This window comes from Gasterosteus aculeatus, chromosome 15 (genome assembly GCF_964276395.1).
Source record: "Gasterosteus aculeatus chromosome 15, fGasAcu3.hap1.1, whole genome shotgun sequence".
NCBI lineage: Eukaryota > Metazoa > Chordata > Actinopteri > Perciformes > Gasterosteidae > Gasterosteus > Gasterosteus aculeatus.
In genome coordinates this window covers 11,800,334-11,818,598 of record NC_135703.1, presented here as the reverse complement: position 1 = coordinate 11,818,598, position 18,265 = coordinate 11,800,334, and the positions used below count along the sequence as shown (strand labels likewise).

Sequence of the window (18,265 nt, the reverse complement as noted above, 5' to 3'; positions counted from 1 at the left end):
AGTTGCATGACTACGGAAAAAACGCGAATGTGTTGAAGTTGATTTTGATTGTAAAGGTCGTAATTGAGTCTTAAAATGTCTGTTCCACTGCTTTTTTACTAAATGGGAAAGATCATTTACTAAACCATCTGGGGACCTGACTAAATTTCAGTCATTAATGTAATTGTCAATGGGAATATAGTGAGATACATGTAACTTGTAAATTGTGTTCAAGACCCAGCAGTAAAACAAGTGCATTTGTCATTGCAAAGGGATCTTTTTTAAATCCATGTGAAGACTATCCGCCATCAGTCATACGCCATATTTAACTCAATGTCGCCTCCTAGTGGTCTTTGTGAAAAGTGTCATTTTTCTCCTTGGCCACATTCCAAACAGTTCCCAAGTATAATCCTCTAGATAAAAACCCCGACAATAATAACTTTTGGTGAATATTCATTGATGGCTGTCAACGGCGTTTCATTCACTCATTTACTATCCCGTTTGACAACATGTTAAAGCCTTGAAAAAAACAACAACTGATCCGTGCCCGTGAACGAGCTTTTAAAACGACCCCGGTGCGCGCTCTCGTGGCTTGTTGCGAGGGGCAACTGAGTCGGGCACGCGCGTTCAGGGAAGGCTCGACGATCATCACAGAGTCGTCACGTCACGGATCCGCAGCGACCGACAGAGATGCCGAGGTGACAGGCCGCTAGCAGAAAGAAGGGGGACCACACTCACAGACATATTTCCTTCGTTTCTAACCCCCCCGACCGCCTCTTCTTCACGGGCGGTTTAACTCGCGATGGGATTCCGCCCGACGTCGTCCCCGCCAGCCTCCAACCTAGAGGATTTGTCGTAACCACACCCGGCCCTTCTTCACGCCGAGGCTCGCCAGCGAAGAAGACCCCGGAGGTAAGGACTCAGGGATGCATTAGGCCGACCGTCCCGCTCCCCCGCGCCTGTCTTTCGCTTAGCTGCACCGAAAATCGAGAGAACCGCCCACGCGCCTCGCAGGCCGGACGAGGTGGCGCGTGTCCCCGTGTGGACGGCCGGCGCGCGTGGACGCGCCCGAGTAAATCTGCTGGCGGTCACCGACTCGTTGTGCAGGCGGCTCTCTGCACTGTGGGTCAGGGGACAGGTGATGTGTCACCAGCGGGACACGGTGTCTGCTGTCCCGTCGATCACAGCCGGCCAAGGGGTCGTTTCGCACGATTGGCTTCTAATCGAACACATCTGAGCTTGAGTTGCTCTTTAGGTGAGTGCATCTTTGAGTGCAGCCGTTATGCCAGAAACACACACACACACACACACACACACACACACACACACACACACACACACACACACACACACACTCGTCCTTCACAGATTCTTCAGGCTGGATCAGTTTCGTCCATGCTGTGACTTGGAGTGTGCAGGGCCGCCCCACGCTGGCTCCTCTCCAGGGCTTGTCCTGCTAAACCAGCGGCCCAACAAGTGAGCTGAGCCACGCCGGGATCAGACACAGAGGATGCATCCACAGTCAGCTCATTCTCACCCGAGCCATGCATTCTTGCACGTGCACGCTTGAGATTGTCCTTTAGGATTAGGACTTTTACCCCCCCCCCCCCTCCTCCCATGTCAATATTTACAGACAAATCTCCAGGAGCGAAGGCTTTGTTTGGTGGGTTCACTCATTGACATTTCACCATCGCTTCGGTGAAGCTGTGAAGACTTGCAGGCGACGACAAGCTGCCGTCAGCAAAGGAGACGAGGCACTGCAGCTTCGCCAGCGTGGAGATGGGGGGGGGTCAGGGAGTGTGATTCATCATCATGATGAGAAAGGAGTGGGTTTGTCATAGCCGGCTCCTCCCGTGCTTTTATTTACTGTTTTCAGTTAATTGACGTGGGTCGTATGATGATGGAGGAGGAGGAGGAGGAGGCGGCAGATGAAGAACAGCGTCTGCCGGGTGTGAGATTAGTCCCAGCGTGGGGCTCCTAGGAGCACAGGTGTGTGTTCGGTCATGCGGTGTGTAATCAAGCTTGTGTTGGAGAGAGAGAGTCGGGCGTTTGTACATCCAGCGTGTGTTGCCTAAAACAAAGAAGCGAAACCTCCAACTGTCCCTTCCACATTCACGCTAGAGGTCAAACAGCAGAAGTCTCTCCCGAGCGACTCGCTCATCCTCAAAAAGAAGACAAAGACGAGACGTCTCGTGCGATACCTCAGATATGACAGAACCGTTATCTCCGTGTTCCCCGTAAAGGCGGGACAGCGCTGGCGCGGGGTTGACCTTGAAGTTTGGGACGCGAGGCTCACAGCCGAGGTTGTTTAATCATTGTTTACGGCGAGTCTCTCCCTCTCTCCTCCCCCTGTGGGTCAGAAGAGTCTTGTTCAGCATGTTTCTTGTGTGCTTTGGACGGCGTGCTCCAGATGACTTTACTGGTAACATAACGCTGCTGTTTTCCCCGAGTCAGCCCTCGCTGGGTTTGTCAGTGTCTGAAAAGATTTACACGTGTGCAGTCAAAGGTTTTAGTGCTTGACGCGGCAATAAAGAGACACTTTGGTTCGGTTTGGGCCAAAAAAGAAGCTCGATCAAATTCAACTTCCCTCCTGTGGATGTCGCTTTCTAGGTCCAAAGGGAAATATCTTCATAACAGTTTGATGGATTCTTGTACTGTTTGTACAGCTGTTCGTGATCCCCAGAGGGTGAATCCTACTGTTTCACCTGATTCTTCATCCAGGGTGGACTATGCAAACGTCTGTGCCCCCCTCGGGCCTTTTACGAAGTTCTGTCGGGTCATAATAGTGCTTTTTAAAAAATTGCCAATACCTACAAAACTAATGACATCCCATTTAGTGTTGGGTGTTCTGCTAATTAGCAAACTGTAGCATACGGACACGCCAAACCGTGTCAGTGGTAAACATCACCGTGGTAACAGTGTTATTTTTAGCATCATGCTGACGTTAGCATTTAGCTCAAAGCCCCATTGTTCCTCAGCAGCAGAGCTTCTAGCTCAGCCGCGGACTTTCAGTATTGTCTTGTTTCTGTTACAAAATCACACTTTTCTTTTTGTGTGCACAGAATATCACCAACTCAACTATAACCTATTCATAATAAAGTTACAAAAAGAAGGGAATGTTCTGTTATTTATGAGCGTAAACGTACTGGCTGCACGCTAAACAGATTTCTATTGTATTATATAGATCTATCTTCAGAGTAATTAAGAGTACAGATCTAGAGATTAGGACCGTTACAAGACTTCTAATGAGACGTCCCACGTGCTCCTGGTTCCTAACCCCGGGTCACATTTCATGCTGGTCGTTTGGCTGATATCTGCTCCCCCCACGCTTTGCCCTCTTCCATCTCCTGCATGACGGGAGACTGATGGCCTCCTTGATCTTGGGTTTATGCCCCTGTAACCAAATAGTGTTTTGAAGGCTGGTTGCAGAAGCGTAGTCGTGTGCAGAATGACGAGTCCAAGTCGGGTTCGCTGGGTTCGCTTCGAGCGCTTGAAGCCGTGCCGAGGAATGCTGCTCCATGACATGGGTGATAATGTAGGAGCGTACACAACCACCAAGTTCGTACTTCCACCACAAGGCAATGAATGTATTAAGTATTCATGAAATAACAACTTTTGGGAGCAAATAAAGCTGCCGGTAGGACAGATCTCTTTTTTTAGCTAGAAGTTATTCACCTTCTGAAGGAAGAACTACGTTATTACCGACTTATTAAGTTATTGTCAAACTGCAAACACGATGGTCTCTTTGAGAGCAAGAAACCATCAAGCATTTATTACTGTAATAAATATCTGTGATGACCAAAAGAAAGGATAGAGATTCTTCACAATATGTGCTGTGTCTGTAGTTTATGACGGATTTTTAAAAGCATTAATAAATTAGGTCAGAACCATTTACACACCATTAAACTAATTGGCCAACCTACAAACCTTTTACAACAGGAGACTTAAAAAAGAAAAAGAAAAAAAGCAGCATTTTATCTTTTGGCATCTGATTTGTTTCAAGGACAAAACTTGACTTTGGTTGAACAGAAATGCGGCGAAGCAACGTGAGCCTTGAATTAAGAAAACAAGCGAGGCTGAATTCTGCCAAATTCTATTTCAAGCAACTTAATGAAACGTAATCACTATGATGAATATCCGTGTATCATGACCTCAACTTTCTTCTCTCACAGCCAGCGCTAAATCCAAATTGGGCTTAATAAACCTCCTCGTTATATCTGACAAGACCGCTGTGTCTATGAGAACCGCCCCTTAGTTGTTGACACAAATGACGAATGGAGGTGAAAAGTGGTACTGAGATGAAGCCTTTTTGTAACTCAAGACGCTGGCCTGTGGCCTGCGCCCCGGCGGGGCGAGCCGGTCCGGGCGGACAGCTGCTGGCAGCAGGTGTGGCAGCTGCACCGATAGCGGAGCATCAGAAAGCTCCAGCCGTTAAGCCAGGGGTTTAACTTAGTCCCCCGACGGAGAGATGCTGGAGTTTGAATTCGTGCCCTGAATAACCTCATTTGTCACATCATTTGAAGTTTTGTGTGTCTTCTCCTTCTCGAGGGTTCTCCATCAAGACCCAAATGCGCGGCCCGGTCTGAGGCAGCTGGAGGAGGAGGAGGAGGAGGAGGAGGAGGGGGCCAAAGAAGTGAGGACAGCGTCCCCCGGCGCGCAGACGGGATGAGCGGGGGAGCGGAGCAAGCCGACATCCTGACCGTGCTCTCCCTGGTCAAGGAGCGATGGAAAGTGGTGAGTGACGGCGCGGTCGGCGACAATGGCCGGCGACAATGGCCGGCGTGTGCTTGCGCGTCCCAGGCGCCGCCCGCCCGCCCGCCCCCATCTTCCCGTGTCTCTTCCCCGCCGTCCCACAAACAACAGCTCTTTGTCTCCACCAGCGATGCCTTCCCCCCTGCCCATGAGTCTCCGAGCTATCTATCCAGGCCCGGGCCTCGGGACAGTGTGGGCTCGCCCCACCACCCTGTCCAGGTCGGGCTGATGCAGAACAGGGCATCCTAAAATAGCCCGCGTAGCTATTTGTGTCGGTGCGGCGGGCTATAGGCTCTCTCTGTTCCCCGCCGACGTCACTTCCTGTCTTCTGAGGAGCGGGGTTACATAAGGACGCCGCAGCTACATCCCACGACTTCAGCTCCCAGTGCGGGCGCACGTGTGCGTGCACGGAGGACGCTGAAAGACAAATGAAAGGAAATTAAAGCTCCGCTAATTGGAAGCAGTGAATAGAAGAGAAGCGTGTGAAGCACATGCAGTTCTTTGTGTGAAGCAGCTTTAGGCCTGTTTGTGGCCTCCGTCAGTGCTGTGAGCACCAAGTAGAGGAAATGTTCATAGATGAAAGGTCAGGCACAACTGAACCAGGCTGGGAGCAATTATTGATGAGACAGAAAAATGATCAGCAGCTCTTCTGATCATCTATGTTTTAGATATTTGATCTTTTAAGTATAATCGTTCAAGGTAAAATGTCCCAGAATACTTACCTACTGCTTCTCAAATGTCATGAGTTTCATTACTTCTTTGTCTTTGGTAGCAACAAACTGGTAAACTGAACAGCTCATAATCATAAAGAAAATAGTTTTCGAATCTTAAAAAACATTGTTTTGTTGTTGTGTTTCTAGGTTTTCTAAAAATACAATTCTGGATATTCTCAAACTCTCAAACCAACTCTGGATAAACAGGACTGAGTCAATTCGTAACATTTCAACATTTGCTGAAATCCTACTAAGAAAATACAAGAACTGTTATTTTTTCACATGTGCACAAACCCTTTATAAGTAGGTATTAAATGAAAACAAAATTACAAGAAAAAAATGACTCAAAATAACATATAATATCCTGCACATCACACACAGGTTGTCAGTGTTTATTTCGTCTCACGCGGTGTGTCATAACCTTTCTCTAGGTGAAGAAGATCGGAGGCGGCGGGTTTGGGGAGATCTACGAGGCGGTGGACCTGCTGACGCGGGTCAGCGTGGCGCTGAAGGTGGAGTCGGCCCAGCAGCCCAAGCAGGTGCTCAAGATGGAAGTCGCCGTGCTCAAGAAGCTCCAGGGTGAGTCGACATGGATTCAGTGGATTTGGTTACATTCCTGGAATTGGCTAATGGTCCCCTGCACCTCAACCTATCCATGACAGGACGCCTTTTGTCAGAAAAACAAATCCTTAGGAAATGCTTTCTGTCAAAGATTTACCCTGGATCGATCAAATAAACACGAGTGAAAAAAGAGGGGGACTAATCCAGGAAATCTACACAGAAGGGTGAAATAATCTACATTATCTGACCCTCACATTTTCTCCATCTCTTGATTTCCGAGTTTCAGAGTGACATGAAGTGCTTGTCATGTACACGAGTGGCCGGTGTTCCACACCAGAGTGCGAACAGGGGGCTTGCATAGTTTTACTCCTGCCTCTTTTCTTTCTTCTCTCCCGTCCCCTCTCCTCTTCCTGCCCTGCTGAACACTTTGCCTGTTTTTCTTTTCTCTCTCTTTAACCTCTGAGAAGAAAATCAATGGGCCGGGATCATGTTTGCCGTCTAATGGCTGCCGGCCTCGAGCACTGTGGGTTTGTTGCTTCCTGAGGGAACCAGCATGTAACGTGAGACAAAGCTGAACTCCAGCCCCCCCCCCAAACATTTCTGACCCCGCCCAGCTGTAAACGCCTCACATCAACCAAGCGCCTCACAAGCAGCCTAGTGGGTCAGATCACGCTAACCGTAATTGCTTCTTTGTTTTTAATTGCATTATTTTGGATAATGTTGTGTTGGATTTTGGTGAAAGTAGTCAATCCAAATCGTTGTGTTTGTTAACGTGGAAGCTTTGTTCGAAACCGTTGGCATTCACTGCATGCCGAAGGGTTCAGGGTGTGGCTGCAGTCCAGCTGCAGTCCAGCTGCTGGAGCAGCCATGTCCTTTCAGAACACACACACACACACACACACACACAGATGAATGCACAAACGCACTAGGCAAATTCATGTACATGTTCAGCCCTTGTGTTGGGTGCTGTAGCCCATAAATCAGCAGGGCGGTCATATGTGCGCTCTGCAGGTGGGGTGTGGGGGGTGGGGGGGATTCAAGCTCGCACGTCATCATGATTCACGCAGCATCTTATCGAGTGATTGATGTCTTGTGACTGTGGCATGACCTCGTCTTTTTTTTCCCCTCTTATTTCTCAGGTAAAGACCACGTGTGCCGCTTCGTGGGATGCGGCCGCAACGACCGCTTTAACTACGTGGTGATGGAGCTTCAGGTGGGTTTAAATGCAAAGACAATGTGCCCCATGAGCGCTTACTTTTGCTTATCAAACAAATGAATCAGAATTACCGTAATAACCTTAACCATTCTGATGATGGATTCACTTCTCATGCATAAAATGGCATAAATGCTTGCATGGCTAAGCGTGTACACTAATCATTGCAACAATACTCCACGCAGAGATTCAGGGAACGGTTCAGGTACGATGGGATCTACCGAGGCATCACATCCGCTTCAACCACTTCACTCGTAGTAACAAAGTCATCATATTGAATCACAAATACTTGTTGTGCTCTGGTTTCAATTCATGCCAACATACCCACAGGAATGTTACGTTTTGCTGTACAGCACTGACTCCCAACCGGACCATCAGATCATCTGTTTAATTATAGATGAGGCTCAATGTATGTTTTCTCCTGCCGTTCGGCTTGTGTTCTGTTTCTATTCTCACTCCTGTTACAGTGTGTCGCTTCCGAAGGAGAATCAGAAAACACCCCTTTTTTTTATGTCGAGACACACAGACCTGCTGAGTTACTTGAAGGGGTGGTGGCGGGATTCATCAGATCTGACCCTGTGCATCTGCTCTCTCTCAGGGTCGTAACCTGGCTGACCTGAGGAGGAGTATGAGCCGGGGGACCTTCAGCATCAGCACCACCCTGCGTCTGGGACGGCAGATCCTGGAGGCCATAGAGAGCATCCACTCTGTGGGCTTCCTGCATCGCGACATTAAACCGGTGAGTCACGATCAGCAGCGGAGGATATGAGCGGCCTGGTTGTTATTTCATGCCATAGCTTCAACCGTATTTATTCCCGACGGATGGGAATGTTTTCTTTTTGCTGTCCGGGCAGTGTTTGTGACTCCAGCACTTTACTGCCTGCTTGCATAGTTGCTGATTCAGTATTTTGTTGCACTTACAGCGAGCCGGCGGATTGTAAATACCCTCTGTCTTCTGGGCTATTAAAGTATATTCTAGCACAGACAGACATTTATTGTTATCATTCCTTTTAACCGTTGCCTCCTTTTTTTATTGCTTCAGTCCAATTTTGCAATGGGCCGCTTCCCAAGCACCTGTCGAACCTGCTACATGCTGGACTTTGGTTTGGCTCGTCAGTTCACCAACTCCTGCCAGGAGGTCCGACCTGTAAGTGTGCCCCTCTGTTACTGGCCATATACTGAACTTAAAGCTGCACCGGTCTGATATGGTGATCTGTCAGTGGAATTGAATGGTGATGAAATTGTTTAGCCACAAAAAAGAATCTCAGAGAAATGGATCAATCTCACCTAAATTGAAATATTCCCTCAATCCAATTAATATGTTTATTTGAATGCATGTAAACATGCAACACGATTGCAATTGAAACTGTGGGGGAAATATTTGCACTGAAATTCTAAAAAATGTTATGTGATAATATGTAAAAATTCTGCTATGCCAAGAAACAATTGCATGCTAGTGAAATGTCAAAAGGTTAAATGAAAGACTGGGAATAGTCCATTATTCAAATATGTCAATATTTGCATGTTAACACTAGTTTCTGTGGTTGTTCGTCAGCCTCGGCCAGTGGCAGGCTTCAGGGGAACGGTCCGCTATGCATCTGTCAATGCACACAAGAATAAGGTCAGTGTCCGTCCACCCCTCCAGCTCTTGTGTAATCAGTGACGCTGCCCCACACACGTCTATTTTAGGGCTTAGCGCAACCTTCTCTTTTCTTTCTTTTTTTTTTGTCATGATTTATCTATGTAAACGTAATTGATTTGTGCTCATCCCTAATGTGATTCTGCAGGAGATGGGCCGTCACGATGACCTGTGGTCTCTCTTCTACATGCTGGTGGAGTTTCTGGTCGGTCAGTTGCCGTGGAGGAAGATCAAGGACAAAGTAAGGGCAGCCAATAATCGCTGCCCCTCGTGGAAGCTGAACAGCCCTCCCTGTCCACGCAGCTGTGGATGATGACATTTGACAGTTGTGTGTGTGTGTGTGTTTGCTCCCAGGAACATGTGGGGAAGCTGAAGGATACTTACGACCATCGTCTGATGCTCAAGCACCTGCCGGCAGAGTTTGGCGTATTCTTGGAGCACATCGCCAGCCTCGACTACTTCACTAAGCCCGACTACCAGGTGACGCAGGGCTCTAATTTGAATTTAAAGTAACAAGGAATTGTTTTGTTTTTTTCTGCTTGTATCAAGTACAGCCTGTCAGTCAGAAGTGCAGCACGTGATCTAGATTTTCTTTTTTCTGTGTTATTAAGCTGCTGATGTCAGTGTTTGACAACAGCATGAAAACCTACAACGTTGTGGAGAACGACCCTTACGACTGGGAGCGCACCGGCACCGATGGCACTCTGACCATCATTGCCGTTGCCACAACGCCGCAACATCACACCCGCCTCACTCCGGCACACATGGGGTATGTTTGATGGAAGCGTCGATCCCTTTCTTTCATTTTCTAGAACCCACAAATATAGCCTGTATCTGCAATTATGGAATACAGAGACTCAAACATAAAACAATGTCCTTCTGTGGCCCCAGTATGGCCAACGCCTCCCTGATACCCGGCGACCTGATGAGGGAAAACACAGACGAGGTTCTGCAGGACGAGCAGCTCAGCGACGTGGAGAACAACCCCGCTCCGGAGCGCCTGCCGGGCTCTCCCCTCCACCTGCACCGCAACCAGGAGGCCGACGTCTGGGAGGAGCTGGACCGCAACCGCAACCGCGTCCGGTCGGCAGCCTGGAAGGTGGTGTGGCTTCACCTCCTCAAGTTCTCTCAGCGAGAAGTAAAGGCTTATTTGAAATATACCATTTCGCTTTTCCTTTCCAAAAGGCGGCAACGGAGGAGGAACACGGCAACATCCCGGGCAGCCATGGGCACCAGAGCCCCCACCCCGGGCCCAGCCTCGGATCCCCGGTCAAACTGCAAACTGATGTGGGGGCTTCGGACCGCGATGGGACCCTGCTGAGGAAGCTCCGCAACATTCACAGTTTTGACCTGGAGAGGCGGCTGACCCTGGAGGCCAAGCCCAGTCCAGAGCGCTTCCTGGAAACCTGGTATGGCTGTCAAATAACCGGTCAGCGCTTAACATCAGTTTCCCCAAATGCCCCCTGGGGTTCGAGCTGAGTATCTGCATCTGGCTTGTGTCTCTTCAGCTCAGGGAAGCAGCAGCAGCAGCAAGCTGGCAACCAGCACCAGGAGAAGGAAGGTGACGGCGCTGCAATCGTCCCGGTAGCTCAGGGTCAAGCGGAACCTGCCGGGGAGCGTCCCGATAGGGTCTGGCACTACGATGAGGAGTTCTTGTCCGGCGGTGGTTCTCCTAAACCAGCGTCCTGTGGATCTGCGGAGCAGGGAGAGGGGGCGGTCATCAGCGGGGGCTTCGTGGCCCTCAACCTGAGCTCGGGGAGGCAGGACGTTGACTCAAGGGAGTGGGTAATGGTGGAGCGGCCCAGTGGCTCTCCGGGAGCCAAGGTCACCACCAGCCCCTCAGAGGAGGACGAGGAGCCGGAGGTGCTCCAGCTAGGGGACCAGTCCCCCGGCTGGGAAAGGGGATATCCGGGGCCCAACTCTGGCAACGCTAAACAAGGAAGCGTGGCTTCCTCCAAAGGAAGTGCGAAAGTCGACAAGTTGGAGCTTAGCGTGGGTCTTGTGGGGGCTCTGCCACCCGTCACTCCGACAAGCCCGGCTGAAGCTCTGGCTGAGGGAGTTCTCACGCAGGTAAGCCCGTTGTCTTTGAAGGCCGTCTCTCAACGTGGCAGACATGATACTGACCGTAGTCAGCACTTTACCAAATTAAAGTTCCACCGGCTGCTTGATGTTTTCTGGCTTATTTGCTTGTGTTTATTGTAAGTAAAAGTATATTTGTGTCACAACTGCACAGCTTTTTTATCAGATCATCATGGGGGAAAAGAGAGCTTATGGCTTTGAAATGCATATTGAGTTGCGTCAAATTTCATGCAAAATTTGGTCTTATTTGCACTGTGTTTGGTTGGTTTAATTTATTTCACAAATACAATAATTTGATCACAATACGGCTTGGTTTCCTCAGTTTAAATTACTTTTTTGCTCCATTATTTATATTTATTTGTATAACCCTCAGCCAACCCAACAAAATCCTAATCAATCTGCAAGCTCAGCACAAAACTCCTTTCAAATAATTTACGAACAAGGAGGAATAATCTTTCCGCCCCTTTTATCCTACAACCAGAGCAACCGCCTACGAGGTGATAATGTATACGGCCTTCCCAGAAACCACCCACATTGCCTCTGTCTTCCCTCTGTGGGCCTGCGATCATCCACGGATCTTCATAAACAGCCCCCTCCACACTTGCTATACCCGTTGACGTCGTGCTCCCCACCTGCTCGTCCTGCCTCAAAGCACTTCCTTCTCCATCTTCTCCCTCCTCCACCAGTCTCACCAACCCACCTCTCTCCACCCTCCACTTCTGTCCTTCCCCCTCTCTTAGCTCCCCACCTCTCCTCCATCCCTGCCTGACGAGGTCGCCATGCGGACATGCAGCCCCGTCCCGCTGCGCTCTCCCAGCCCTCACACACTCCTGACCACCTTATCGGACCCGTTGCACCTGCGCCATCATCCGGCCATGAGGCGTAGCCAGTCTGTCGACCCCCAACAGCAGCAGCAGCAGCAGCAGCAGCAGCAGCAGCAGGAACGCCCCTCCTCCGCCTCCTCCTGCCACGCCTCCCTACCACTGCCACCGCCAAACCCCGCCCCCGGCACCCGTTCCCCCGGTCGCAGGAAACTGCCGGCCATCCCGGCGGGTGCTGCCAACGCCAAGTTTCCCTCTGTCATACGCATCACTCGCGCCCAGCTTCAGCAGGTGATGAGCCCGTCACGGCCTCATGTAACCCTCCACTCAGCTTCCTCCACCTCTGTAGCAACACTGAGGCTGTCAACATTTTTTTTGTTCCTTCTTTTTCTGTTGTTGTTTTGTCTAAGTTGCTCATATTTGGCTTCTTTGTTCAATCGGCTCGCTCTTTGTGTTGTTGTGAGGCAGCTCTCTCCAGATCCCCCCCCCCCTCCCCTCCCCCCCTCGAGGGACATTATGCAGGCCAGACAAGAGCATGGGTCAGATGTGTCCTTGTGGTCTGGACATGTGTCCTTGTGATCTGAACAGGGGCGTGTGTTTGTCTGATTGTGGCATGTGTGTTTGGAATGTCGAGTCATGACTACAGGTTGCATGGTCTCTTTTGTTTCAGATCGTCTTTGTCCTCTCTATCTTTCTCTTTCTCTCTCTCTCCCTGTATTTGTTCCTCACCCTCTCTTCGCTGAAGCCCCCTGCGAAGTTGCGTGAACCTTTCCTGTCCTACTTGCTGGTTTAGTACTCACAGCTTGACTGACACTGCCATAGCACTTGTGTGTTTCGGTCTGATAATGGTAGCTATGGTACTGCATGCTGTTGCCAAACTAATCACCATTTATTACCGTACATCACACAACACTTCTCTTTTCACACATCCGGCTCTTGCTACAGAACTACAGCACAACTCGACATGTTGTAGTCTATCAGCAACAGGCCCTTGACAACTAGCATATTATTCCCACTCTTGGTTTGGTCGAGCCTTTTAAGTAACACTCGTGTGTGTGTGTCTCTCTCTCTCTCTCCAATCCCGTGTCTCCACCTCCCCACCCCCACCCCCTCCAGTTGACCGCTCAGCGTCCCTCCGGGCTGTCCTCCCAGTCGGGATCGGATGCCGCGCCGCAGTGCCTCCTGCTGGAGAGGCGCGGCGAGCCCGAAGCCGAGGCTCGGCAGGTCCAGGAGCGCACAGCGGACATCGGCTCCCCCCAGGAGCGTGTGCTCGCCCGTCCGGGGACACCCACGGACCCTCTGGCTGAGATCCCGGTCAACGGGCACGTCCACAACAAAGCTCAAAGCCCCAACCGCGTGTCCTCCCCGCGCTCCCCCCGCTCCCCCCGCTCGCCTCACTCGCCTCCTCTGCGCTCGCCTTCCTCTTCGCGCTCTCCCCGCTCCCCTCACAGCCCTGCGTTTCCAAACGGTCGCCCCCCTCCGCTTAACAGCCAGAGGGATTTGAGTAATGGTGCATTTCCCAAGCTGAAGGACCCTGAGAAGGATTCTGGCCCGACTCTCTGCGCCACAGAGCCTCAGTTATGGGGCGAGGTTACTAGAGAAGAAGACCACGTCCCAGATCAGACAAAAGGGCCGGTCTCCTCCTCCTCCTCCCCCGTGGCCCTCCGCAAGGACCCCAGCCGGAGGCAAAGTCGCATCCCAGTCCTGGAGCCCTCCAGCCTGCTTGAGCTCCCTCCCGCCGGGTCTGCGAAGGAGAAACTCCTGCAGAAGAAGGCTAACCACCAAGGCCCCGTCCCGTCTCCCACCGCCTCGCCCTCGCTCTCCGATAGGCGGGGCCCCGCGGTGGCCTCCCTGGCCCGGGACCCGTTGTCCTCCGCCTCCGACCGCTCTCAGGACGAGGACTCTCTCATGGGCTCCCGCTCCGACCGCCAGGGAGACGACGCTGTCTCCCACTCCTCCTCCTCCAGCCCTCTGTCCCGCAAGAGCCGGATCCCTCGTCCCGTTCACGCCGCTTCTTCCGCTGAGCAGCTGGCTGCCCAATTCCTGCCACGCCCGCCACCTGGAAAGCCGCCGTGCCGCCCCACAGCGGAGGGCAGGTAATTTGCACATCTTCGTCTTTTGGCTTTTGACAACCACCGTTGTAGTAGTGTTCTCAAATCAAGCCTATTGCACGATTCCCGTTGATGATTCGTTTGATTAATTTTCTCACATATCTGCTTTCTTACAGTAGTGAGAGAATACTGTTTAACTCTTTAACGTACTCCCTGTGATGCTGCTCCGCCATGATGTCTCGTCCATCATCCTGGTTTGACCTGGCTGATATTCATAACCCGCCCACCCTCCATTCTGTCCCCACTCAGGCTTCGGCGTTTACGCATCCGAGCCGGCAGCAACAGCGACTCGGACCTCCTGACGTGCCTTGCTCAGCTGATGCACGGCTCCCGAGGGTCGCCGCTCCACCACCGCTCCTCCGCCCAGCACGGGGGCTCCAGGATGGGCGTCTGCAGCCTGACGAGCTCGCCGCACCACCACCGCAGCTCCAGCGCCTCGCCGCGCAGCTCCTCCTCCCTGCAGCGCTCCGTCAGCTCCTCGCCCTCCCGCCACGAGCACCGCGGCGGCGGCGGCGGTGGGGGTTGCCTCGGCCGCAGCCGCTCGCCACCCAGCTTCTCGGGCTCGCCACCTCCGCGCCGCTTCCACGCTCACCACCAGGACACGTGCTGCAGCCGGCAGGCTCGCGCCGGCCCCTTCCACCTGTCCAAGGGGAAAGGCTGTAGCCGAGAGGGGAAGTGCTCCAGCAAGCTGAGCAGATAGTTGCGCTCCGCAGAGGACGGGAGGACTCTTATTATGAAAGGGTAGACCTCAGGGTCCTTCCTGTATAAGTTTCCCTGTTTTCCCAATGACAACCTTACAGTTGTCCCGCTGTTTCCCGCTGTCCCTGTCAGTCCTTGCGTTTGCACACAGGCTCATTCATTTACATGCCCGTCTTTGGGGGGGAAATTAAGTAATGAACTTCCATAAAGTGGTCGGACTGAGAGACAGATTTGAAGAAGAGCGATCAAAACCCGTGCTGCAGCAACTGCGATATCCACACTTTTGCTCCGTTAAGCTCCAAAGGCTGGTCCCTACATTTACCTTTAATGCATCTCAATGGCAGAAGGGCCAAACTTCATCAAAACCCTTCGGTTTGCAAAGACTTTGTGTAAAAAAGTCTCAAACTCTGTCTGATATGTGCGGACTGAAAAGTACTCCTCACTGAGCCTCACGTGTAAGTGGGGTGCCCCCTTTAAGGTAACTTATTAGACAAACAATATGGACATGTCAGGGTCCTCATTTTATTTATATTATCGTGTTGGAGAGCGAAATAGTACAGCTGCTAAATGAAAGCCAACGCAGCCGTTACTATGATCTGTAATACTTAGCTGGTTGGGCCATTGGGCGCATAAATAAATCAGTTCCCAGTCTATTTATCTTCCTGCATCCTGCGCCACTATATATGACTTATTTATCTCCAGTATTGATGCACTTGGATGATACTGATGTAATATCAGTATAGATAGCCGGGCGTTGTCCTCTCTGCATTCAGAGATTGCAGGCAGGTGTACTTAATGCTGTGTGTGTGAATGCATATAGCCAGAATTTATGTACAGTTGTTATTTATTGAGATATTTATTTTGACGCTATCGGCTCCCACCCTCCTCTGTGTGAGCGCGGATGTGTGGTTTTGTGTCCCTCGCATTAGTTTTAAGTGTTTCAAATCAAAGGGATTACTCCGAAGTGACCCTCTTTATACAATCAATCATGTCGAGTGCGTGAGGACACACACCTTTTTGTGCCTACTGTGTTGCTAAGAGGGACTGAAAATGACCCAGTGGCCGAGGCCGTTGATGGTTAGAGTGGTGACCGTTGTTCAGTAGTAGCAGAAGTACGTTCAAGCAACATAAGGTGCTGATGAGTAATATTAAGACACAGATGTTTGTCTCAGCGTGTGCCTTTGGGGCACTTTGGGCAGCTTGAAGATTCGCTTTGTTTGTAATGAGACAAAAGAAGGAGCCAAAAACTTGTGCCAGCGGCTAAAAGACGACCCTTTTCACCGGTATTCTTTAAATGTAGAACAGGTAGCAACACAAATGTTTGTAAATCAACTGCAATTTGAACAGCATTTACCTGGAGTAGCTATTGTTTGTACTGACTAAAAGGAAAGGACAACCTGTCTCTGCTGTCCTGTGTGTAGCTACCAGGTCAGTGTTGGAGACACAACTTTGAAAATAAATGTGAATTTCAGACCTCTAACAACATTTTGTCAAATAGTATTGAAAACAGAGGCCATATGTACATATATATACATATTTATCACACCAAAAGGCTGTTCCATGCTCCCGTCTGAATGAATGTCTTTTTGTTCGTCCTGCGCCGCAGAATGTCGTTCATATGATGACGTGTGTGTGTGTATGTTCACGCACAAAAAGTATTGTTCGTGTTTTGATTTAATTAGGATTCCTCTCGGAAACGCTCCTCCACCACCTCCCACCGCTCCTCTGCTTGTGAGATACTGTATGATAACTCCTTCCAGGGCTTCTATTCGCATGCACCACAAAGAAAACACTGCATTAAGTAGTGAGCGCAGAGCCGATTACCGCTTCCTCTCTCGCCTCATCTTTCCTGGGAAGATTTTAACCCATTATCACCTCAAAATATATTTCCCATCACAATATTATTTCACTGTTCCTCTTCCCACCTTGTGTGTGACTATGACTTTTTTTTCGCTTCCTGCACTGACCCGGAATTAGCTGGAACATGACAGACTGTATTTTTTACCAGTGAAATGAACGCACTTGATGCTTAAAAATAATCAAGCCGAAAAATAATAAAGGAGAAGAGTTTTTGCTGTGATTTACGCGCTTGTATTGATAATGGCAGTTACAACCTCTAACAAGACATGGCTGCACATTGCCAAATATGTTGATGGATTTGAATCTCGATGCGACGACTGTGGGGAGCGCACAGTGATGGGAAGGGGGCACGTTGCCGATCTTGCAGATACCTGCGCCAGCCTCGCGTGGCAGCTTTGATGACTCCTCCTGAATCCAGACAGCGTTCAGTCAGTCAGTCGCCTTAACGTCTCCTCTCTGCCCCTCTGTGCATAGCGAGGGATGACTGAGCCTTGTCTGTGTTGGACATCATTCCACTATTCCGCCCGAGCCGAGCCTCCCCGTCACTTGTCTGTTGTGCGTAAATGGCACGTGCCACCACTAGAGACCACATGCCGCCACTGAAACCAGGGCTGTCTGCAGTGTGCTTCTGCCGGAGAGATCCCCGTTTAGTTTTTTTTTTTTTCTGCGAGAATGGGTGGAGGCCATCGAAGGTGAAAGTGGAAAATTTGTGATTGACGCATTCAAGGTGTGTTTTGTTAGTGTGATGACCGTGTGCCCTCAAACGTGCTAATCTCTAAACGTCGGCAGCAATCAGGCTTTGAATGCTCCATCTTTTAACTCACTACTTTAAGATATTTCAGCTTTGCTGTTGTGCAGACTTTTAATATATACCTGTAAAATATGAAGTCATTCTATAAATACAATAATTATTGTTAAACCATAACTTATACGCCAACAGGCTTAAGTGCAACAGAAGAACAGAGCGCTGCGGTTTCTAAAAGATAATCAGATTTTCAGGTTTTTTAAATCGTTATTGCATAATTGGTGTGAAGTTGTAGTAGTGTTACTCTCCAGATGAGATTTTCTTTGGCACTTTTCAAAGTGGCCTGTTTATAGCAGAGTGCCATGTATATAGTAGCTTGCTGGATATTTGTGCTAACAGATACCCGCAGGACAAACCCAGCTGTTTTATTTTGAAAAGTGAGATGGAAACTAATGGAAGCTGTGGCTTTTACGGCATAACACCAAATTACTTGTTAGTAATTTGTCATTTATGAATACAATATAAATTATTTATTGTCACATTTGCCCATCCATACTTTTGACTAACTGTCAGGATTTTTTAACGGTTGATATTTTGTGTTGTAATGCTTGTCATGGTTTTTAAATGTAACTACAGTCTCAAGGAAAGAATGTAACAAGTGGGAGTTTTGCATTGTATATAACTGTAATTATTTATGTTTATTCTATCATTTGTATCATATCAATGCCTTGTACAGTGTTTTTTTGTTTTTGTTTTAAAATTATTTTGTATTTTATTTTTATAAACTGATTATAATTAAAATACTCATTCCGCATGCAGACCAAATCTTGGGAGATTTCCTTTTTAATCCTGAAATGTTGGCCATTGGACTTGGACATAAAGGTTACAATTGTCAAATGTTTTACTGTTTTATTTATTGTCTGTAGATATCACAGATTGTACAAAAGGTTGGTGAGTTAAACATCAGATTAAGATTAAAGGCTCACAAATACCATACAACATGGTAAAATTTAAGAAACGTTTGCGGGAAAATCTCTTTTAATCCTAATAGCTCATATATAAGCAATTACCCTATTTTTTTGTCTTTTATCTT

At 49.4% G+C, this 18,265-nt stretch overlaps 1 protein-coding gene across 3 annotated transcripts; it reads left to right on the top strand.

Moving 5' to 3' along the window:
- The first annotated feature begins 476 nt into the window (after nt 1-476).
- ttbk2a (tau tubulin kinase 2a) lies at nt 477-17,997 on the top strand. Of its 3 annotated transcripts, none has more exons than XM_040199665.2 (16): nt 477-891; nt 4,528-4,713; nt 5,876-6,023; nt 7,145-7,218; nt 7,817-7,957; nt 8,261-8,365; nt 8,774-8,839; nt 9,006-9,098; nt 9,212-9,337; nt 9,469-9,626; nt 9,749-9,956; nt 10,043-10,266; nt 10,366-10,927; nt 11,677-12,048; nt 12,874-13,853; nt 14,118-17,997. In XM_040199665.2, the coding sequence occupies exons 2-16, from the start codon at nt 4,645-4,647 to the stop codon at nt 14,566-14,568; spliced, it is 3,777 nt and encodes a 1,258-aa protein (XP_040055599.2). In that variant the 5' UTR covers nt 477-891; nt 4,528-4,644; the 3' UTR covers nt 14,569-17,997. The 3 variants fall into 3 exon arrangements, with proteins under 3 accessions (XP_040055599.2, XP_040055601.2, XP_077945789.1); XM_078089663.1 differs by having other exon boundaries at nt 627-891; nt 4,503-4,713; XM_040199667.2 differs by lacking the exon at nt 11,677-12,048 and having other exon boundaries at nt 574-891.
- The last annotated feature ends 268 nt before the right edge of the window (nt 17,998-18,265 follow it).